The 24,379-nt window shown below is 43.9% G+C and overlaps 1 protein-coding gene across 2 annotated transcripts; it reads left to right on the top strand.

Moving 5' to 3' along the window:
- The first annotated feature begins 1,882 nt into the window (after positions 1-1,882).
- On the top strand, positions 1,883-22,572 carry CCSAP (centriole, cilia and spindle associated protein). Of its 2 annotated transcripts, none has more exons than XM_036123371.2 (4): positions 1,883-2,081; positions 2,514-2,942; positions 17,016-17,388; positions 18,578-18,717. In XM_036123371.2, coding segments are annotated over exons 2-4 (756 nt in total). In that variant the 5' UTR covers positions 1,883-2,081; positions 2,514-2,560; the 3' UTR covers positions 18,579-18,717. The 2 variants fall into 2 exon arrangements, with proteins under 2 accessions (XP_035979264.1, XP_035979262.1); XM_036123369.2 differs by having other exon boundaries at positions 1,942-2,081; positions 17,016-17,284; positions 18,578-22,572.
- The last annotated feature ends 1,807 nt before the right edge of the window (positions 22,573-24,379 follow it).

The following is a 24,379-nucleotide window of genomic DNA, read 5'->3' as shown; positions in this document are numbered from 1 at the left end:
GCTGGTTGAATTGGTTTCTGTCACTTCCAAGCGGGTGAGCCCTGATGAATAATAACTTAAAAAAATTAGAATGAAAGTAATACCCTTAATTGTGCAGAACAGGTGAAAGTAAAACAAATAAATTGTTCTTAATTCTATTTTTTGTTATACAAAAAAATGGTATCTTACCCTATACACTTTGTGTGTAGAGGTGTGATTGTAAGGCATGATCACACATTTCTCTGTGCAGAACTCATGCCCCTTTGCCAGGTAAGTTTGCTGCTGCTTTTCTCATGCAGGGGTGGAGTTTATTTCTCTCTCTCTCTGAATCTGGGCTGGCCTTGTGGTTTGAATCTTAGTATGCAGCCGAAGAGATGCTTACGACCTTCCCAGGCCCTCCAGCTTCTGTCATTACCCTCTCAGAAGAGAGGACCAGGTGAAAAAGCCAGTCTAGCCTCCTAGAGGATGAGGCCACAGTGAGGAGACCAAACTAGGGCCAGTGCACAGCCAGGTCCATGACCAGGCCCTCTGGAGCCTTCCAGGATAGCTCTTCCTCCAGCTGAATGCAACTATATAAGTGAGTCTAACCCAGCCATGTGAAACCAGCAGAGGAACTGCCTGGTGACCCCACAGAGTTATGAGAAATAATAAATCTTAATTGTTTTAAACCACTAATTTTTGGGGTGGTTAATTGTGCAGCCAAGGCCAACTGAAACAGATTGTATTCTGCATGTTTCATATAACTGCATGTCGTCATTCCTCCCAGGTTGCTAATGTATTTGTTAAAATTCTCTTGGTTGCAACCATCTGAAACCAACCCCGGACAGCTTAAACAAAAGTGAAATTCATTAGAAAGTTTCAAGGAATAAAAGGTAAAGTTGGGGAGGGGAGAACTCAGGGCCACTGTGGGGACGTCAACAGTAGGGGTCATGGAGTGTCCGTCCAGAAAAGTGCCATTAACAACCCAGGGGTAATGACTCCTGGACTGCTAACTTCCAAGTTCTCAGGATAGTCTGACCTGTCCCACTTGGGCAGTATCTACCTCTGGATCATTCAGCTACGAGGGGCTGGGGCAGAACACAAAGGGAGAAGCAAAAATAGTAGGTGAGAAAAACACGGTAGGTGAAGGGGTGGGGGTGGGGGGGGGTGGTAATCCCAGTATGGAAGCCAGAACCGGGTAACTCACTCCTGGCCTAGGCCTGCTTTTCAACTGCTAATTATTTTTGATTTTCCAAAGCTTCTTTCAGATCTTTTTGTAAAGAATGTATCAAGGCTCCTTTCAACAGAGGGTAAGAATCTGCCTGGGGCCACTCTTGAAACTGTAGCGACTAGAGCAACGTTGTATACTTTCGCACAACGCAACTGAATCTGTCAAGGTTTTTTGTACAAAGGTCTCTGAGAGGGTGGGTTGGCGGTTTTAATTAAGTTTAAAAAAATGTTTGGGGTATCGGCCACAAAGGAATTGTACTAAAGCGTAAAAAGAGGTTAGAGAGGTTAAAACCAGAGTAACAGGTGCTGTGAGCACAGGAGGGAAGCCGAGAGCCAACGCGTGCACCCGTTTCTGGGAAACGCAAGCAGGGCAGGTGCGTCAGGAGCGGAGCGCCGAGGGTCGCCGGCCGGGATAGGATGGCGGGGGGGGGGGGGTGGCGGAGCGCACCGTTCCCCGGACCGGGCACCAACACCAGACCCTAACCGAGGCCTCCTGCGGTGGCGGGCGCCTCGGACGGCGCCTACTGGGGACTTGGACGCGCGGGCGCCTCGGACGGGTGGGCCGGGGCCGTGGGCCTCGGAGCCCGGGGCTGGCGGAGGCGCCGCATCCCCGCGCCCGGCGCTCGGCACTGAAGCAGCCGCCCCCACGCGGCGGGGCGGGGGCCGGGACCGGGAGCGCGCGGGGGAGGCGTCTGCTCCCGGGGACTGAGGCGGCGCCATCGCCTGCCCGCTGCCGCAGGGACGCGGGCCGCCGAGCCGTCGGCGACATCTTGCTCGGGAGGAAAGCGCGGGGGAGGGCGGGCCGCTCCGAGCTGCAGCGCCCAGCGCGCGGAGGACGGGCCGGGCGCCGCGGGGCGGGAGACGCAGGGCCAGCGCGGCGCGGCACCCAGGAGGTAAGCTTGGAGGGCGCCCCGAGCACCCCTCGCCCCGCTCCTGCTTTGCCTCGCTCCTGCGCCCGCCAGTCTCCGGCCTCCCGCGGCCCTGTCACCCTAGCCCGCAGCCTCTGGCGTCCCACCTCCCGAGCCGTCCCCCGAGGGGGGCCCCCGTCCCCCGCGGTGCTGGCAGCTCCGCCCGCCTCCGGGAGCCTCCCGCCCCGTACCCTGCCGGGGCTCTCAGGACAGGGTCACCGGACGCGACGCTACCTGGCGGGTCCTCCCGGGACCCGCCCCTTCCCGGGGCCGGCCGCCCGCTCCCTCCGCCCCCTCACCGCCGCCCCCGCCCGCGCCCCGCCCCGTGCGGGCGGGGCTCCGGGTTTAAACGTCGCGGCGGGCCGGGCCGGCGGGAGGGGCGGGGCGGGCCTCTGTGTCGTGTCCCCCGGTCCGTAGGCGGCGGCGGCGCGGAGCGGCGCGCACTCAGGCCGGCGGGAGGCACCATGTCCCCGGGGAGCGGGGTGAAGAGCGAGTACATGAAGCGCTACCGGGAGCCGCGCTGGGACGAGTACGGGCCGTGCTACCGCGAGCTGCTGCACTACCGCCTGGGCCGCCGGCTGCTGGAGCAGGCGCACGCGCCCTGGCTCTGGGACGACTGGGGCCCGGCCGGAGCCTCGGACGACTCGGCGTCGTCGGCTTCGTCGGGCGCCGGGGGCCCCGCGCCCCAGTGCGCCCCCGCCTCGCCGCCCGCGGAGCCCGCGGCGCGGGAGGGGCCGGAACGGCGGGCGCGCGGGCCGGCGGAGGAGCGGGGCGCCGAGGCGGCGGAGGCCGAGGAGGCCCGGGACGCGGAGAGCGTGGAGGAGGCGGCCGCTGCGGCTCTGCCAGGTACCGGGCCGGGAGGGGGCTGCGAGGGGCCTGCGCCTGGCGTCCGAGCTGCCCAGCTCTGGGTCTCGCTGCGCTCAGGGCAAGCCCTTCCCTTTTTCTTTTTTTCCCCCTGGTAGATGAAGAATCCACCTCCCTTGACAAAGTAAGGGTGGTGTCAGCCCCGCCTTTGCCCTCCCACCCTTTATTTCCGTAATAGGCTGGCTCTGGGTTGAGCCTGTTGTGAATTCAGTTGAAGTGCCGCTGAACTCCGTCTCTTCACCCGGGGGCCTTGGTTGCCGGAGTGAGCTCTACAATCCCATCTATTTATATCTAAGCGCCCATTTTTTTTTTTTCGTAGAGGAGCCCAGCTTTCATCGGATTTTCAAAGAGGACCTACCCCGAGAGGTTAAGAATCACGGAGCCAAGCTTTCAGTCTTAGGAACGGGGCCGCTGTTTTCTGTGTTAACTCCCTGACCTCGCTGCATTGTGTCTAAAGAATATTTTGAATTTGTTTACGCAGGCTGTTGCGTAACTCCTGGTTGGTGGGATGGAAGTGCTAGGTCCTCTGGCTTCTTGCCCCTCCGCTCCGCCAAAGCGCGCATCCTCATCAGAAGGCTGCCGAGGTGCAGGGTCCGAGCAGCCGCTGGAAAATGGCTCACGGGCGGCGCGTGCCTTGTTTCCGCCACGGCCCTGCACCTTGTCTCCTGGCCAGACGGCTGCAGAGTTGGGGTCTCAGCTTCAGAGGCCCGGTGGATGGTCGCTGGTGCTCAGGGCCGAATTAAATGCCTCAGGCAGGATACAGCCTGGAGTAACGAGCGGTTCCTTCCTTCTACTTTCTAACGGTGGCCAGACACCTCTCACTCTCCACCCCCGTCCCGGGTCACTCGATTTTAAAGAGGCTCTGGCGATTAGGATAACCGAAATGTATTGAGAGCTTATGCCTCCAGTCGCTGATCTTAGAATATGTTACTTTCTCATTTAACGTTCAAAATAATTCTAAGTGGCAGGAGCATAATTTTTGTCTCAATTTTATAGATGAAGAAATGGGAACTCAGGATAAATGATCAGTGACTTTATTTTTGTTTGTTTATGGCATCGTAAGTGGTAATTAATCAACTTCTTGCAGTTTGTCGCCCTTGCCTCTCTGCAAGAGGCTGGGAGATGTAATCTTTGAGTGGAAGAGCCAGGCTACTTAGTTCTTGTTCTGTCATCGTCAGTTATTCTCAGTGCAACATCTCAGTGCAGAGCTGCCTCTCCATCCTCATGTTCCTTGTCAATTCCCAGAGATTGCTGAATATCTACAAGCTGGAGTCCTAGCTGCAGTGATCACTGGTAGAAATTTGAATAACAGAAGGTGGCGGGGGTAGGGAAACATGCCATCTGGTTTATTCCTGTGGCACTGATCTACCGGCTAAGTTGTGAGATGTACTTTATCAGACTGAATGTGCTTTTCTCCCTCCGGCCCTTCCCTTTCATTGTTTGTGAAAGAGGTGTCAATTATTTCTGTGGGTATAGAAATGTGGCTTTTAGATAGAATTGTAGTATGGATGGTGCCTGTGTTTACCTGAGTTCGTGATTATTTTGGTTTCCTTAGAGACACTGAATCCTACCAGTGGCTAAGGTCAGTTCTTTCTTTCTTCTCTGCTAATATTTCTGGTTTAGGCATCAGGCAGAAGGAAGGATGTTTGCCGAGTCCGGGATTCCCGATTACAAAATCCTTGTTTTTCAGCGGATGGTTTTATATTACTAGAATGAGGAGCACTCCTGAATTTCTGTAAAACATAAACATTTGGTTCTTGTTTTTACTGAAGCCATATGTACACATGGAATCATATAGTTCTGTGTGGCTTACTACAAAGATCCAGCAGCTCCCCCGCCACACACAGACCAATTGCCTGTTCCTTAGGGGTCCACTTCCAACTCCTCTGGTTTTTCCTTTGGTGCTGATTTCTGTTTCTCCAAGTAACATGGAGATTGTTACTTGTAATTAACAATACAACAATTACTATTTGTAATTCATAGTATTGACACTTCTTAATTTTCTCCCCCAGTTTTTAGCATTATCTATTTGGCTTTAATTCTTTTTACCCCTCTCCTAACCCATACACACGGCCCCTCCCCATACCTTCCACAATATAGTCAGCACAGAGTTGGTTAGATTACAATTAGCATCTACAATGTGGTGTCTGGAAAATGTTGCTCAAAGCCGTCCTGTATTGTTTGCCATGACTCCTTTTTCTCTCACAATACAACCAATACATCAGGTTCATTATCACTGTCGACATCTTAAGACATCCCTCCCAGGGCCTCTGACCTACTTCCATCTGGCCTGGTTGCTGCTCTTGGCGCCTGCTGCCTGCCTGGTTCCATGTTGGGCGGGCCCTTGGCCACCACCCCACAGACTCCTTGGCTTCTCTCTTGGGTAGGAGCCCTTGTGTGGCCCTCACATCGTTTTCCTTCTTGGTTTACCCCTCCTGTTGGAGCTTGTGTTCTAGTAGCTTCCTGAGAAAGGGTATGTGAGAGATTAATTTCCTAAGACCTTGCATGTCAAAAGGTAGCTTTATTCTGCCCTCCTGATTTGGTGAGTTTGTGGCTGAGCGTGGAATTCTAGGTTGGAAGTACTGTCTCTAAAATATCTGGAGACCTTGCCCTGTTGTGTCGTAACCTGTGGTATTGCTGTTGCGCTCCCGTGTCTTCCTGAATCTTGATAACGTGGCCCCACCCTCAGGAAGCTTTTAGGGTCTTCTCTTTGTCCTTTGTGTTCCAAAATTTTTCCTTGGTCTAGGTCTGTTTTCCTTCAGTGTGTTTGGTGAGTCCTTACAAAGAAACTCCTGCTTTGTAATTTTGGTAAGTTTTCTTGAGTTGTTTTTTCATTTCTATTTCTGTTCCTGTTCCTTTCTTTCTAAACTCCTTAGATGGATGTTAGACTTCATGAATTTATCCCCTCATTTTCTAATATGCACCCCACCCCCTATTTTCATCTGTCTTTTTCTTCTATTTTTCTGGGTGATATTCTCAACTGTATCTTCCAACTCTTCTATTACATTTTTTTTAAAGATATTTATTTATTTATTTATTTGATAGAGACACAGCGAGAGAGGGAACACAAGCGGGGGGGGGGGGGTTGGTGGGAGAGGGAGAAGCAGGCTTCCTGCTGAGCAGGGAGCCCGATGCGGGGCTCGATCCCAGGACCCTGGGATCATGACCGGAGCAGAAGGCAGATGCTTAACAACTGAGCCACCCAGGCGCCCCTCTTCTATTACATTTTTTTTTTTTTTTTAACTGGTGGGATCCTATTTATTTTTAAATTTAATTTTGTTTTCTGGACTTGCCTTCTTCCCCTCTCTTTCCTTCTCCTCTCCCCCTCCCTTCCTCTTTTTTTTTTTTTTTTAAAGATTTTATTTATTTATTTGACAGAGTACACAGCGAGAGCAGGAACACAAGCAGTGGGAATGGGAGAGGGAGAAGCAGGCTTCCCGCCGAGGAGGGATCCCGATGTGGGACTCCATCCCAGGACCCTGGGATCATGACCTGAGCCGAAGGCAGACACTTAACGACTGAGCCACCCAGGCGCCCTCCCTTCCTCTTTTTATTCCTTTTTAAAAAATAGTATTCTCCTCTTGATTCATGCATACAGTATCTTCTATTATCTTGCTTGAGGATATTACTAGAAGTTTTTTGTTTTCTTCTCCTTGTATTTCTATAGCATAGTCTCTGGTTCCCCACTGTCTCCCCATTTTTGGTTCTTTTTGTTTATAAATCTGAATTTCATGTTAGTTTTCTCAAGTGTCTAATGATCCTTGGGTTCTCGTTCTTATTTAAGAGATGGGTCCTAGAGGGCGCCTGGGTGGCTCAGTTGGTTAAGCAACTGCCTTCGGCTCAGGTCATGATCCTGGAGTCCCGGGATCGAGTCCCACATCGGGCTCCCTGCTCAGCTGGGGGTCTGCTTCTCCCTCTGACCCTCTTCCCACTCGTGCTCTCTGTCTCTCATTCTCTCTCTCTCAAATAAATAAATAAAATCTTTAAAAGAAAAAAAGAGATGGGTCCTAGAAAGTTGTCAGGACGTTCTTTGTGTGTGTTAGGGGTGGCAGTGGGAGTGTTTACTGTGGACTGAAGCATGCCTTGAAGAGTGGTCTGGACTGTCTCTAATTGCTTTTTTCATAGTCACATTTCTTTTTAAATTAAATTTTATTTTTTAGCAATGTTATACATATGCATAATTTTTAAAAATATACTTAAAATGAAAAAAAATAATTCTGACTTATTTCCCATACCTCTTGCTCTCTAGGGTGCACCTTCCAACTCTTTTCAGCTTTGTCCACCCTCTTCTCATCTAGACTTATGTGTTAGCTTTTTTATTGTAAATGTTATATATTGACTTCCCATCATGGGAGATGATTTAGCTTAAGATCTTAGCTCTGCCACCCCCACTCCCCAACATATATATAGGAGCACCCATTTGTCCCACAATATTAACTATATGACTATTTTGTTTAAGCACTATTTTGTTTCTGTGTTTTAATTATTGTGACTATGTAAAATGGTATTTACAGGTGAGCCAAGTAGTATATTCTGACTACATTTTCTTTTCATTTATGTTTTTCCTGAAGTTAACCATTGCTTCATTTTTTTGTTTGCTTATATATATTTTTTATATTCCCATCATTCATTCAGCTTGAAATAGTCTGGTAGTACTTTAAAACTTGTCATATGCTAGACACATTAGGTGTTCCATTCATTTAGTTTTTTCCTTGGAGACATTTTTTTTTGAACCCTCATCCTCCTTATTTATGCTGTCCAGATCTGACACAGCTGTCAGTCTGGGGCTTCTCTTCACTGTTTGCCTGAGTATTCCTTTTGCTTACCTCCTTTATCTGAACCCTGTCTTAGAAATCTCAAGCGTCCTTTGTGTGGCTAATCCCTTCCTTTTGGTGTAACACATCCTCTGTAAGTCCTGAGAAATGTTGCATGGGAAGTAATGGTTTTGTGACCTTGCATGACTGAAAATGCCTTTACTATAGCCAAAGGTTGGATTGATATTTTGCAAGGTAGAGAACTTTAGATTAGAAATTTCAGTGTTTTAAGGCATTATTATATTGAATCCTACTTTTTGGTCTTGCTTTTTAGAAGTACCATGCCATTCTGACACCCTGTGTATGTGACCTCATTTTTTTTTTTCTTTCTTTTGGTGGGGGGGCATTTTTTAAAGAGGTTCTCTTTATCCTAGGTGTTCTAAAATTCTATGTGTATGTCCTTTTTTTTTTTTTTCCTAACGTAAGCTCTACACCCAATGTGGGGCTTGAACTCATGAGCCTGAGGTCAAGAGTCACATGTTCTGCCAACTCAGCCAGCCAGGTGCCCCCTATGTGTATGTCTTTTATCATTCATTGGGCTGACAACTTGGTGGGCCTCTTTAGTCTGGAAATATTTCTTACAGTTCAGTAATATTTTCTAGTACCATTTAAAATAATTTCCTGTGCTCTATTCGGTTTTTCTTTCTATGCTTATTTTTAGTTGGATGGTATAACTCCTGAATCAAATCTCTAACATTTTTATTTAAAACTTCTCTGATATTGGAATTTTGGGTTCTGTTTTCTTGGAGAACTCATCAATTTTATCTTCCAAACTTTATACTGGAATTTTTAGTTCTACCATCCCAGTTTTAAATTCTGAAAAGATTACATGTTTTTTGTCCCAAGTGTTATTTTTAAAAATTAAAAATAAAAAAATAGCATCCTGTTCTTCTTGGATTTCTTTTAACTCAAAAAAAAAAAAAAAAAAAAAAGCCATAAATATCCTTTGAGGGCTCTCTCGTATTTCCTAGTCTTTTCTGTATATTTTGGTCTTTTTCGAGGATGTACTCACGTGTTTGCTCTTAGCCTGTCTGCTCATATGTAAGAGTGAGGCTTGAAGAACTTTTTAGGAGCTCTGTATGTGGGGGTGCTTGTTGACTAATTGGATGAGGACCAGCTGTTTCTCTGAGGGACTTCAAGCATAGTATATGCCCATTGTTCTTGTGTTCACTTCCCCAGACAGCATGCCTCCAATCTTCTGCCTGGAAGGTACAAGCCTGGCCATCAGCATTCTGGGAACAGAGTTGGGGAAAGGGAGCAGGGGTCTTGTTCTTTACCACATAAACCTATTTTCAGGAAGGTGTCCCCCCTTACTTCTCCTGGGCCTGGTATTTCAAGTCCATACCCCTTCTGGTTCTCTCTGGAGAGTAACGCATATGCCTTCTGGGTTGGGAGAGGAGCCATCACCTGGCTTATGGACCAGAGGAAAGACTGTGCAAGAAGTATCTACAGCTACATAACAGAATTACCCTGAAAACTAATGGCTTAAGATTCCAATACTCATTGATTATTGCTCATGGTTTCTGTGGGTTGAAATTTGCCTGGGCACAGGGGTATGCCTTGTTTCCGCCCTGTGCTGTCTGCAGCCTCTGATGGAAGGTGCCAGGGCTGGGGGCTGTCTGCTACGACACTCACATGTGACATCTTCATGCGCCTGGCCTTCCTCATAACATGCTGGCTGGCCGCCAAGGGCATGTGTTCCAGAGAGAGAGCTGGGCAGATGCTGTATTGCCCTTTGTGACTTATCACTGGGAGCCATGTAGCACCTCTTTCACCCCATTCCTTGCTTACAAAAGTCTGCCCAGGTTCATGGGGAAGAAGCATCTACCAGCCCAATTCTCAACAGGCACGTTCATATTATGTGGTTAGAAGAGTATGTGGGCTGGGGCACTGATTAATGCTGGACCTTCTGCAACGTTTTCCAGTTCCTTTTGGGGTTCAGTTTGTGTCCTTTCTTTCTTCTGCAGGGAGTTAGGATTCATCCTACTCAATTTTGCAAGATCACTTCTACATCTTCATCTACTTTCCAGCTTCCAAAATTTTATCAACACCTGATGTCATCACCTCCCTTGCTTTTTGTCCTGTGGGTTATGCCTTTTTTCCTTCACTCTAGTGGGCTTTTGGGAGGAAGGGACTATACACACATGTCATTGGTGCGTATTTAACCTAAATTCCATTTGTTGTATTTTTACTTATGTTTATTTTTCACTTCTTTCTTTCTTTTTTATATTTATTTTTTAAAGATTTTATTTATTCATTTGACAGAGAGAGAGACATCGAGAGAGGGAACACAAGCAGGGGGAGTGGGAGAGGGAGAAGCAGGCTTCCCGCTGAGCAGGGAGCACGATGCAGGGCTCAATCCCAGGACCCTGGGATCACGACCTGAGCCTAAGGCAGACGCTCAAAGGACTGAGCCACCCAGGCACCCTACTTCTTTCTTTCTTGATCAGTCTTACCAGAAACTTGTGGATTCTATTAGTTTTTTTCCCAAACTAATGCTTGGCTATGTGGATTTTCTTTATTATATGTTTTTATTAATCCATGATCTTTTTTCCCTTACTCTAATTTTCCTTTTTTTGAAGATTTTATTTATTTGAGAGAGAGAATGCACATGCAAGCTGGGGAAGGAGCAGAGGGGGAGGGAGAGGGACAAGCAGACTGCACTGAGCTTGGACACCGACGCGGGGCTTGATCCCAGAACCCTGAGATCATGACTGGAGCCGAAACCAAGAGTCAGACGCTTAACCCACTGAGCCACCCAGGCGCCCCCTCTGATTTTCCTTGAGTTTATTTTTCTAACTTTTTAAGATGGATGCTTATCATTGATTTTGTTTTGTTTTGTATGGTTTTTTTTGCCCTGCCTTTCTTTTTGGATATTATTGATTTAAGGCTATAAATTTCCATCTAATTACTGCTTTAGCTATACCATCAGTTGAGTATGATCAATCCTAACTCCCTGCAGGAGAAAGGCCCAAGTTTTGTTATATAGTATTTTATTTATTTAAGCAAAATTATTATGATTTTTAAAATACATGAAAAATTAAATAAAGTTTAACATTTATGTATATAAATACATAAATACAAACATAAGGAAACATATTTTCCTTAAAAAGACTAGGGGCAGCTGGGTGGTTCAGTCAGTTAAGCATCTGTATCTTGATTTCAGCTCAGGTCATGATCTCAGGATGGTGGGATTGAGCCCCACGTCGGACCCCTCACTCAGCACGGAGGTATGCTTGAGATTCTCTCTCTCCCTCTGCCCACGCTCTCTAAATAAATAAAATCTTTAAAAAAAAAAAAAGAAAACCGAAATACCAAAAATCTACAGACATTATGCTTGGTGAAGAAACTTTAGAAGCATGTCTTTTCTTACCCCCCCCCTTTTTTTAAAGATTTTATTTATTTATTGAGAGAGAGAGCATGCACATGTGCACCACTGGGGGAGGGGCAGAGGGGGAGAGAGAGAATCTCAAGCAGACTCTGCAGACTTCCATCACCACTGCTTTTTTTTGAAATTGTTAAACATTGCTGTAAAGTATACCTAACACACTTTACCATTTTTAAATGTGACGTTGAGTACATTCCCATTTTTTGTAACCATATGATTTGTTTTTGATGTGCACTAAAATGGTTTTAAATTTCAAAACTAGAGATTTTTAAAGTTTTTTATTTTTATTTTATTGAGTTTAATTACACTACAGTTAGAGGATACAGTTTATTTGATTTAAATAAATATATGAAGATTTGGTTTATAGCCTTAGATATGTCAATTCTTGTAAACGCCAAGCATTTATATTATTACAAGTTCTGTACCCTGTAGTTATTGGATGCAGTGTTGTGTATGTATCCATCAGGTCAAATGCTGTCGTTCAAATACTTTTAAAAAATCTTTAGAAAATACTTTAAAAAATCAGACTGTTCAATAAAACTTACTGTGATGGTGGATATGTTCTTTGTATCATCCAGTATGGTGGTCACTAGCCAGATGAGGTTATTGAGCACTTAAACTCCGACAAGCATATCTGAGGAACTGAATGTTTACCTTTATTTTAATTAATTTAAACTTATCTTTAATAGCCACATGTGGTTAGGCTTTTGTATTGGATTAAGCACAGTCCTAAAACAAGACTGGATTTTTGTTTGAGTGTTCTGTCAGTTACTGAGAAAGGGAGTGTTCTAATCCTCCGCTATAATGGTTCTGAGCACTGTTTTTGTTTGTCTGAAGTCTTTATTCTAAGCTTCGTTCTTTCGAATAGGATTTCGAATCATAGACTTACAAGCACTTCTCCTATACCAGGCACTACTTCAAGAGTTTTATAAATATTAATATTACAGTGATAAGTCTGTCTCTTCTGTATTTTTCGTCTTTGTCTCCTGCTGCTGCAGATGTTCTTGAGTTTGTCTTTTTCTTGAAGTATTACGGAGCGTAAATGCCGTTATTTTATAGTCTGTTAATGCTAATTCCCTCATGTCAAGGCTATTACTCCTGCTGGTCCTTCCTTACTATCTTCTCTCCTTGTGTGCCGGCTCATTATTTTGCAGTACATTCATAATTATGTTTGCAAAATCATTTGCAGGGATAATTTGAGGCCTCAGGTCCCCAGAGAAGAGTTGAGTTTTTGTGTTGGGTGCCTGTGGACCCTCTGGGTTTTGCGCAGCAGTCTTTATCCATGCTGGGGAGGGTTGGTCCCGTGGTCCGCTGTTGCCTATGAACTGAGGTCTCCACTCTGTTCACCCCGTAGCCCGCTGCAGTCTGGTTCCCTGACCCCACGTTCCCCTCTGTCCGCCATGGGACAGCTTGGTTGCCAATGCCAAGTCTCTTCCTCCTCATCTCACTGACACCCCCTGCCCCCATCGTATCTGGCACTGTTAAGTGCTATCTCCTTCACCGAAGCTCTTCCCTTCATTGCTCACCTCGTTAGTTTTTCTACTTTTCTAGCAATTCTTTCTCGCCCTTTCGGCGCCCCTTCCTCTGCCTGGCTGTTCCTTAAATCACAGTCCCGGGGGCCTGACTCTACTCTCCCCTTCTCTGACTGCGTTGCTTCTGTTCCACATCCGGGCCTCAGCTCCCACCTGCTCACTCACCACCTCTCCCGGCCCCAGATTAAGTGTCCGGCTGCTGCCTGCTTGGCTGTTCCAGAAGCATGTCACATCTGAGGCGACTATCCTTTCCTTATCCTTTGGTGGGCCTTTCATTAGAGGACAGCATGCCCATCCACTCCAGATACCCGTGGGGGCTGTAGCCTCCTCTTTGTGCCCAGGGCTGCGTTGTGTCCGTGCTCACCTGTCAGTCCTACCCAGTGTTGCTGGGCTGTCCACTCTGGAGAGGCTTTGGCACCATCTCACTGCTGTTCTGGTCAGTGTGTACTTCGCAAGTGCCCGGTGAGTCTGAGCACCTGCCGGGCTTGGCGGGCCCCCTTCTGGTCCTTCTTTGCCTCTCCACCTCTACCGTGCCTGTCGGTCCCTACCTCCCCCCACTTCCCACACCACCCCCAGACTGCCATCGTTTGCTAGCTGGCCTTTCTGTCCTCACCCTTCTAACTCATCCTTCACGTTGCTAGTTAGAGGCGTTATTCCTAAAATGTAAATAGGGCCATGTCATTTTCCAGCTTAAAATCCTTTAGTGATTCTTCATCATCTTCAGGATAAAATAAAACTCCTGAGTTTGGCATAGAAAGTCTTTATTTCACCCTTGCTACCTGCTCCGTGTCTTCATCCATAGACTCTCTGTGTACCTATCATTTTGAACTATTTATATTCCCTCTTCTCTCTGGGCCTTTGAACAAGACATTCCCCCTTGCTGAGATTCTCTTTTCTGTTTTCTTCCTGGCTAGCTTATCCTTTAAACGAAATCATTATTACCTTCTCTGGGTAGGCTTCTCTGGAAGACCTGGGTTAGACACATAGGGAATGGGAGAGGAAGAGAAGGAAGGGAAATGAATCAATGAAGATGATTTGGGTTGTTTTCCCTCTCTTTCTCAGTATTGTGACTGCACAAGCCTTCGTCCCCCCCCCCCCCCCCCCCCGCTTTCTATTTCCCTTTGTCTTGGTCTTGATGGGCTTCTTTCCCCCTCTTCCTATAGCCAGCAAAGAGAAGAGAACAAGGTGTGGACACATCACTCAGAAATGTTTGAGCAATGAATGGGTTTAGGTTCTCATGGTAAAATGGAAGATTGGCGTCTCGTCTTATCTGCAAACAGCTCAAGTGCTGTGTTTAAAGATACGGCACAGTGGTACAGAGCACTAAACTCCAGGGTCAGTGCGTTATCTCTTAAAATATGTAGTAATAAATGAAACAGTCTGGTAGAGTCAAGGTCATTGCTAAAGACAGAAAGCGAGCCTTCTTACACTTGTGCCACAGGATCTGGACTTCTTATTCAGGGGCTCACTCTAAAGGGAACATGGACAGAAGCAAGAAAAGAATCACAGCTAAAAATAGTAAGGAACAAGAGTATGTCCTAAAGAAGTGATGAGGTTTTGGAATAGCAACCTATAAAATCATTACCTAGGGACAAATTCTGGAGCATCTAAAGTGAGGGGTATCCTTAAGACCTTAAAGATCCTTAAACAGCTGGGGTAAGTGAAATGGAGCCCAGATGCATAAGGAGCTCTTTTTCAAAAGAATGAAATTAGATCACAGTCTTACACCAGACAAAAATTAACTCAAGTGGGTTAAAGACCTGACACCATAAAATTCCTAGAAGAAAACAGGCAGTAAGCTCCTTGACATCAGTCTTACCAATGTGTGTTTTGGACCTGATTCCAAAGGCAAGGGAAACAAAAGCAAAAATAACCAAACAGGACTACAACAAGCTGAAAAGCTTCTGCACAGTGAGGGAAACCATCAACAAAGCAAAAAGGAGGCAACCTGTTGAACTGGAGAAGATATTTGCAAATGACCTATCCCATAAGGGGTTAAATATCCAAACTATATACAGAACTCCCACAACTCAACAACAAAAAAACCCGAACAACCCAAATTAAAAAATGGGCAGAGGCTCTGAATAGACATTTTTCCAAAGAAGATATACAGATGGCCAATAAGCATATGAAAAGACATTAAACATCAGTAATTATCAGGGAAATGCAAATCAAGACCACAATTAGATATCACCTCACACCTGTTAGAATTGTGATTACCGAAAAGATCAGAAATAACAGGTATTACAAGGATGTGGGGAAAAGGGAGCCCTCATACACTTGGTAGGAATATAAGTTGGTACAGCCACTATGGAAAACAATATGGAGATTCCTCACAAAAGTAAGAATAGAACTAACTGTATGATCCAGCAATTCCACTTCTGGGTATTTATCTGAAGAATACAAAAACACTAATTTGAAAAGACATAGGCACCCCTGTGTTTATCACAGCATGAGATACAATAGCCAAGATCTAGAAACAACCTAAGTGGCCATCGATGGATGAATGGATAAAGAACCTAAGGCATATATATGCACACGACAGAATGTTACTCAGAGTAGCCACAAAAAAGGGTAGGAAATCTTGCCATTTGCAACAAAATGGATGTCTCTAAAGGGTTTCATACTAAGTGAAATGAGCCAGATGAAGAAAGACAAATACCATATGATCTCACCTATATGGAGAATCTAAAAAACAAGACAAATCAACAAACAAAACAAAAACAAACTCATAGATACAGAGAACAGATTAGCAGTTACCAGAGCGGGGAGGGAGATGGGGGAGGGCAGAATGGGTGAAGGGACTCAACTGCACGGTGATGGACAGTAACTAGGCTTAAGTGGTGATCACTTTGTAGTGTATACAAATATCAAATTATAATGTTATATACCAATGTTATGTCAATAAAAACAAAACATGTAAATTTAGGCTGAAATGCAGCATGAGCTCGCAAAGGGTTTAAACAAAACAGTATAACTTTTATAAAAGATAAAAGATTTATAAAAAATAATGAAAATCATAAAATGTTAGGGAAGTGGGTATGTTTTAGAGTGTATCCTTAATGTCTGGTGTTGACCTCAGGTAGAGCAGTCCCATTTTTTTTTTTTAAGATTTTATTTGAGATAGAGTGAGAGTGAGAGAGAGAGCACAAGCAGGGGGAGTGGCAGGCCGAGGGAGAAGCAGAAGCAGGCTCTCCACTGAGCAGGGAGCCCGATGCCGGGCTCGATCCCATCATGACCTGAGCCAAAGGCAGACGCTTCATGGCCGGAGCCACCCAGCTGCCCCAGGGCAGTCCCATTTTCCTCCAGAGTTTCTCCAGCTCTGCTGACAGAATTTAGGACCGTGTAGACTGTGGGTTCTCATTCATGCAGGCATTTCTATTGCACGTGTTGGGGGAGCTCTCCTCTCCAGCTCTTCATACTGGGAATGTGGGGCTGGGAGCCTATGTGAGTAACTATGGAAACACTCCCAATTGTGACTGAGGACCTTTCAAATTGAGGTTGCCAGCTTGCTCTTACAAGGAGCAGGTAAGAGCCATAGGGAACTTTCTATATTCATGGAACGTCAAAAAGAAATGAAATTGAGCATGTAAGCACCATCAGGAGCTTTCCATAATCATGGTGCCTCAGAAAGAAATGGAATCCTGGAACTCCAGTTGAGTAAATTAAAAACTAACCTTTTGCCGCTGCTGAGTGATTACCACAAATCCAGATCTTTCTCTGAAGCAAGGCACTGATGATTGGACCTACCTTGGGGTTGTGGAGAAAGCTGTTAGGCTGTGGTGTTTTCTAGCTTTTAATATTTAATTGAGCTGCTTAATCTCAGAATATGAATAACAGGGGTGTCTGGGTGGCTCAGTGGGTTGAGTGCCCGACTCTTGATTTCGGCTCAGGTCATGATTTCAGGGTTGTGAGATCGAGCCCTGTTTTGGGCTCTGTGCTGAGCATGGAGCCTGCTTGGGATTCTCTCTCTCTTTCTCTCTCTCTCTCTCTCTCTCTCTGCCCTTCCCCCCCAAAAAATAAATAAATAAATAAATCTTTTTTAAAAAAGAATACGCACAACAGTTGTTGCTTTTGAATAGGCTTGGTTCAATATTGGTGTATTTGTTGATTTTAAAATGGGATGGACTGAAAAGTATGATACTAACTTGTTTCTGTATTTCTGCTCTCCAAGAAATTGTGAATTGAGCTATAAGTGAACAAGTTACTGAACTAAGCATTATGAATTTTACAACCCAAATATTTAAAGTAATTATATAGAAACATGATTTTAAAGTATTCTCATTTTGTTTTGTCTCCCTTTTTTTTTTTTAAAAAAAAGCACTGCCAGTGAAAGATACAAAAGAAAGCCCTGAACAACAGATCAGAACAAAAGAGACTGACAAGTTACCTAGCAGTACTGAACCTCGACAGCAACAAAGTGCCTTATTTGCTAGAGGAAGTAGGAAAGCAGTCAAAAGTCCTCAAAGATCATCAAGTAAAATAAAAGAGAACAAGCATCCGTTTGCCCTTTATGGGTGGGGAGAAAAACAGACGGATACAGGAAGCCAAAAAACTCACAACGTCTGTGCTTCCGCTCCGGTGCATGAGGTGGGTTCGTGTGCACCAGCTTCTCTGCCTTTCCTTGGAGGATGGGAGTTGGGCTATGTTCCTGTGAACCTGTCCTGTGTTCACTGCGATGCTTGGGCGTCATGGTAGGTCTTAGGGGATGGCGGGGGGTGGGGGGGAGGGCAAGGAAAGCCCAGACCTGGGCATCTGATTGGCAAACAGGAGTCTGGGTGTCAGCTTCCCGGAGATCGAGGGGTTTTGCTGGGAGTTAGCTGGTATCTGGAAGGTTTACCGATATGGAGCCAGGTGAAGAAGTGGCTGGAAGCAGGGTTTTCAGGTTGCTGGGAGGCCGGTGGGCCAGAGGAGGAGGAGCACGACCAGGGCTGGTGGCAGCCCATCTAGATTTGCCACGGGCCTCTGGAGAGGTTTCCAGTTCCTTTGGCTTTGATAACTGGTATTCCTTGACCCCTTTGTTTTCTTTTGTTAGATGGCTTCTCCTATAGTTCTTGGCATCTACCGTAGACTCCCTTTTGCTCTTTGCATTAAATATGGATGATTATGTTTTCCCCTGCTCATCCATATCTGGTGCCTTTTGCTCCTTGGAGCCTTGGTTGTCCTCTCCCTTGGTCCTGAGAACGTGTCCGACAAGAGGTCTTCACGTGTGGAGGCCCAAAGGAGTTATGTATGTTAGTGTTAACGCCGCTGCTACAGCCTAAAGCAAAGAATGAATGACAAGAAGCAGAAAGTACGGTTTGAATTCCGATGAAATACCTTAATCAGATTTTTACTGAACAGACTTCTGAACGAGCCCTAGCAGATGGTGTTTTTTGGAGTGATATTTGAGACAATGAAGCTGTGGTTTAACAAAAGACTCTGGCAATTCCATGGGATTAAGTTTAAGAGAGTTTATCTGTAGTACGAAACGTTTTAAGTGGTAAAAATCCCTTGAGACTTTGTTTTTTTTTTGTTTAGTATACTGTTGTAAAACATTTAAAGTCCTTTAATGGAATACTTATCCAGGCTTGATGCTAAGCTTTTTCAATAATTTTCCAGAGCCTATTTCTAGAGGCACATTGCAAATTGGTTGCTTATTTCTATCTACAGTTCAGTGCAGTGGACGTTTTTGGTGGTTCAGCGTCTTGGTCACTGACGGCGGGCAAGGGGATGGCTTTTAGGGAGAAGCGAACCAACAGGGCCGGGCTTGCCTCTGCCCTGCTTCAGGTGACCTGCGCGTGGCTTCATTGGAGATATTCTTGGAAACTGTTACAAAAGCTACGGAACTTATTATGCATTGATTTTGGAAATAATAATTTTTTTTATTTTTGAATACCTTAGATTCATGAATCAGCATTACGAGCCAAGAACAGAAGGCAGGTGGAAAAAAGGAAACTGATGGCTCAGAGGCAGCGCGCCCACTCTGTAGAGGTGGAGAAGAACAGAAGGATAAAGCCTTCCCCCTCCGAGAACCCGTGGATGACAGAATACATGAGATGCTACTCAGCACGAGCCTAAAGGCAGAAACAGTTGCTGGGACAGCCTCTCCAAAAAAGTGTAAATGAAAGAAAGAAGAAACAGAACAAAAGAAAAACCATCAAAAGAAAACAGACACAGGTTTAAGAAACCAGTGGACGACGCAAGGTTTTTCGTGGGGAATTTCCTCAAGACTGCTCTATTTCGATAGATCCTGGTCACCTACCTCAGCTGTAGGGTGACAGTTGAAGCCATAGACATTTGGTTATTTCTGAAGCTAATTCCCTAAATATTTGATATTCTTATAAGGGTTTTGTTTTAAAGCATCTTAATCTTTTCAGACACCGACACCGAATGCCTTTAAATGGCTACAGATGCTTAACACTCAGTATTTTTGTCAGATTAGCTAGAGCCTGTTGTCATCCTGTTGTCATCACTTTCCAGATTCCATAGCCAGTGAGGTCATTCCGACTTGCAGCTTTAGACCCATTTTCCTTTTGTGGAGTTTTCTTTGTGAAAGAATAGCTTGTCAACTGAGTTTTCAACACTAATATTGACTCCTTGTGTAGTGAAACCAGAACTTGTTTGTGTTTCAGTTTCGGCACCACATCACAGAGACTGTGATATTTAAGAATTCTCTGCGTTGGGTGAGGGTCCTCTTTTCTCCTTAGGATGTCACTGCGGCACTTACTATTTCATAGTTTAATAGATCGAATGCATTCCAATGAATGAAGTGCCAGTGCTGTGTCTTCAGAGTAGTACTGAACCTTTTTTTTATTATTATTGCAACTTTTTTTTTTTTAAACACTTAACTGGGAATCAGTTCCTTGCCGCACTGTGGGCTTTTGCCTCTTCTAGAATAGTTGGCAATGACATTTAGAACTTACAGTGTGAAATTTCATTTAATTATGTTGAGATTGTCTTGCTCCCTGGGGACAGGGGGCAAATATTAAGAGACCAATTAGAGATGTGGCCTACCCCTCCTTTCTGCACCTTCTCCTCTACAGACTCATTCATAACAAAGCCTCGACTCTGTACGTTATTCAGACTTCTGGCCAAAATGCGTTACTCCCAGCCAGTAGATGTCCCAGAGAACTTACAGTGGGAGAATAGTAGTGTGTGTCGAGACACAGTTGTGAGTGTGTAAGCCAAGTGCGCCTTCCCTGGTACATTTGCTCTTGGGGTAGAAAAATGGTTTTAAGGAACACTGGTTTCTATCCAGCAGAGACAGGAATCTACAGGAAGGATGAGTCCTAAATTCTCTATAAGAGAGGAAAGAGGTCTTTGCCTAGGCCAGGTTGTCACCTGGAGACGGGCGAATAAAATTTGCCATTAGATGTGAGGTTGAACATTTCCTTGATATTTTTACTCTATCTTCAAAGTATTATGGTCAATTTTTACTTTTTTTTTTTTTAAGTAGGCTCCACCCCCAACATGGGGCTTGAACTCACGACCCTCAGAGCGAGAGTCGCATGCTGTACTGACTGAGCGAGCCAGGCGCCCCTATTGTCAATTTTTAGAACACAAATATGTTTTATTCCACATAAAGTCTTCACACAGTGTCATCTTACAACTGTACTGAGCTTTGACAACTCACTTAAGAATCATGAGCTTTAAAAAAAACACAACTTTTTAAATATTTGCATTGTTTTGAAGTGAATTCTTTTACATAGAGAGCTCTCCTAATCATTGAGATGTATATTTGACAGGAAGTTCTATATGTTGGTCCAAACAACCTTGCTAATAATTCTGGTGAATGTTGCTGTAATTATTATTAAAGTCCTTAAACACTGCAGGTACCTAAAGATCAGATTAATGTGGCATTGTGATGGTGTAGCTGATTGTAAAAACTGTTCCTTTCTAACCACTTCTTGCATGTTTGGTTTTAGCCATGAAGCTCAAGCGTTCCTGTTGCACCGGACAATCTTAGGGAAGCTAGCCTTGGGAGTAGCTCAGGCCCCACACTGACGGGCTGCCTTAGAAACCCAACTTCCTCAGGCTTTGACCAAGCCAGACTCTCTCCTTTAGAGAACAGACTCATATTTAATGTGCTTACTACTGAAAACTCCAGATAGAGATAAAACCTAGAAGGCAATATTGGCCAATCGTCCCCCTTTTTAAGTAGAGGACAAATGAACAAGCTTTCTAAAGTACTTTTAATGTGCATGAACAATGAATTAATCAATCTGAATTAATTGTGAGTGCCCATCCCATGCCCGAGTCATTAGTTGGTTAGGGTGTCTTTTCTTTTTAGGGGTGGAAATTACCCTTTGAGCCCATGACGTTTTTTTAAGTGGTAACAATTTGATGCTCTTACTTTTTCCTTCTCACTCTAGAAAGAAATGTATTTGTAACTATGTTCCTAAATCATGGGACAAGTTGGAAGACAGGAAGATAGTCTAAAATTACCTTTCATGTTGAAAAGTTTGAAACTGAGAATCCAGTGACACTTAGAAAGATAGAACAAAATAATTACTACATAAGACTCTCTCTTTTAAATTTTGGTTTTAAAATTAAAACCGTTTGCCGTAAACATGTTTTCTGTGTTACTTTTATTAAAAGCAGTAATAGAGTATTGAATAACATCTAGCACTCTGCTGGGCCAAGGTGAATGAGAAGTAAATAGGAATCTATTCTTTTTCTTTCTTTTAAAACCTAAAAGGCTGCTCTTATCTAGGAGGTATCAAAAGACTTTGGTACTTCTGGTTTTATATATATGTATATATATGTACTCCCCTCCCCCCACCATGACATTTCTAAGCACACATACACATTTTTTAAAGTTTACTAAACATATAATAGGGTGTAGGTTATCTTACTTGCTCATGATGTAGTAGGCACATATTTATGGCACTTCATATGTAATAGCTTTGTCATTGTTTCATTAAATAAAAATTGCTAATAACTTGAAAGGTGTGTATGCGAGGTCACTCCAACTCGGTCAGCTAAATTGCATGAAAGGTGTCTGAGTTGTTAGAAGTCACTTTCCAGAACAGAATTCTGTGCTATTGGCAGGGTTTAAAAAAATCTGCAGTGATTCCCCTCCTTTTAACTCGAAATGCTGTACTGAGCATAAACTTTAAAAAGGGAATGTTATCGTATTTGGTATTTAAAATGTTTAAAAGCATTATTGGCAAAGAGGGAGAGAGGCAAAGCGTATGTTGGAAGTGAAAACAACTTTTCTTGTGACTGCTTCAGTAAAAAAATAGTTTCGTGGATCGTTTTACCCTGGACTAGATTAAAAATGGTGCTAATGTTTATTTATCTTGATTCTGTATTTGTTTTGATATTAAAATGCTAATGCCTGACTCATAAGGTCCTTACTATAGTCTGGTGATAAGTTACTTAATATTTAAAAAGGGATCCTAAAAATGTGACCTGATCATTTCAAAATGTTTGCATTTGAAATGGATTTTTATACAACAGAATGAGTAGGGAGTCATTCAGTGTAAGTATATGCTTAATACCAAAGTATATGCAAGGAACTATGTCTAGATTATTGGCCCAGATTTGCTCCCTTCAAGCCTCCTAGTGAGAGATAGAAATAAGTTGCTTCTTAAATACTTATTTCCATTTTGAAAGGACACTTGCATGAAGACATTAGAAGCCTCTTTTTGGATTTCTTTTATAATTAGCAAAACTGTACTTAAGAACAGTCTCCCCATGTTGTTGTATGTTTGAGTACAGACTTCACTTTAACATTCTGAAGGAACAAAAGCTGGGCATCTGTAATCACAACGCTCAGGCAATGAGAATTTTGGGTTGTATTTTCTAAGAATTATGTATTGCTTTTAGCTTATATTTAATATTGCAATTACTTGGAAAATGTGAATAAAGTTAATTAATATTGCAGGCTAAAATTTCTCTTTTGTGGGAAATAATTCTGAGTAGTACATCAATGGTTGAAGAAAATGTATGATCATATTGACTCCTAAAGTGGATTTTTCATCAGACAAATGTTTAACAAGATATACCCAGGAAAAATACTTTCTGTATATTCAACTTTGAGTTAAACTATAAATTTTTCCTAGTCTTTTCCCTCACACCTTCCTATTTTGAAAATTACAAAAGCAATAGTGCATGGTTAAAATAATTAAAAAAGAAGTATAAAGTGAAGGTTCTTTCAGGACCGCCCCCTCACCAAAGTTCTGCACCCCTTCGTAAAGGAAACCAGTGTTAAGTTGGGTATGTAAACCTGCAGACCTTTTCTCTGAACACTTTAACTATGGAGTTACATATATGTTTCTTGGGGGGTGCACAAGTACATGATCATGCCCTACACGTTCTATAGCTTTTAATATCATAGGGAAGGTTTGTGTTCCAGGTTAAGTGGAGTTTAACACACACCTTCCTTTTGTTCTCACTGAACACAGCAATAAAACCTGGACAGAATGTATGGCACAACCATTGGAAGACTCGAAGAGGTAAATAGCACCAAGCGGGTGGGGGAGAACACCAGAATTCTGAGTACAACCGAAGTGGTGAGTTTCCCATTTTTGTATTCCTCTGGTATCTCCCAGCCAGAATGCAGCACAGCCCCAATTGCAGAAGTGAGCACAGTGGTGCAGAGATCCTTGAGAAGCCAGGCTTGCGGAACAAAAACAGAAGTGCTAGAGCTCAGAAGGAGTGGGGGTGATGCCCTTTCTTTGCTCTCCTTCTCCATTTTTGAGGCTAGAGCCCCAGCTAATCCCTTGGCTGCCAATAGGAGCCCGCAGGAGCCGAGAGTGTGAGGGAAGGGAATTTCTTTTCCATTCGGTAGAGGCGTGGCCAAGGAGGTGGGGCCAAGGCTCAGTTACTGGGGTGGGCTGTAAGTGTTGGGCTAGAGGGCCCAGGAAGTACTGGAGAGAGAGTAGGGACTCCACAAAGTTATTTATGAGCTCTGGCTCACCCCTGACCTGCTCACCTGGTTCACACTGTTCACCCATGAAACTGATTCTAATTAGCATACCAAACATATTTGAGATCTCTGCTGATTGGTAGATTGGTAGATCTCTCCCCAGGTCTCCCACTGATACAAGATGGTGACAGATCCAAGTAGCATTGTAAAGGCTTTGAAAACTGAACTGATGTTAGAATCACCACTCACAGAACTTGTGGCCTGAACCTAACCAGACTGATTACTTGCTAAAACAAAGATATCAACATTCTCCATAGGATTTGCTGGCATCTCCTCATGTAACATTCAAAATGCACAGGATACGATCCCAAATTACCCAGCATGTAAAAAGCCATGAAAATAACTCTAATAGAAAGAAAGATAATATATATGATTATATATTATATATATATAATATATAATTATATATATTATATATATAATATATAATTATATAATATATATGATATATAAATATATATTATATATAAAAATATATAATATATATAAATATATAAAAATATATATAAATATAAATTATATATAAGATATATATAAGATTATATATATATAATATATATATATATATCACAGACTTTCAGGAAGCTATGATTAAAATATTCCAATGACTAATCACAAACACGCTTGAAATAAGCATTTAAAGTAGGAATTATCGGGCACCTGGGTGGCTCAGTCGGTTAAGTGTCTGCCTTCAGCTCAGGTCATGATCCCAGAGTCCTGAGATTAAGTCCCACATCAGGCTCCCTGCTCAGCGGGGAGTCTGCTGCTCT

This window comes from Halichoerus grypus, chromosome 7, assembly GCF_964656455.1.
Source record: "Halichoerus grypus chromosome 7, mHalGry1.hap1.1, whole genome shotgun sequence".
Classification (NCBI taxonomy): Eukaryota; Metazoa; Chordata; class Mammalia; order Carnivora; family Phocidae; genus Halichoerus; species Halichoerus grypus.
This window is presented reverse-complemented; position numbering and strand designations above follow the sequence as displayed.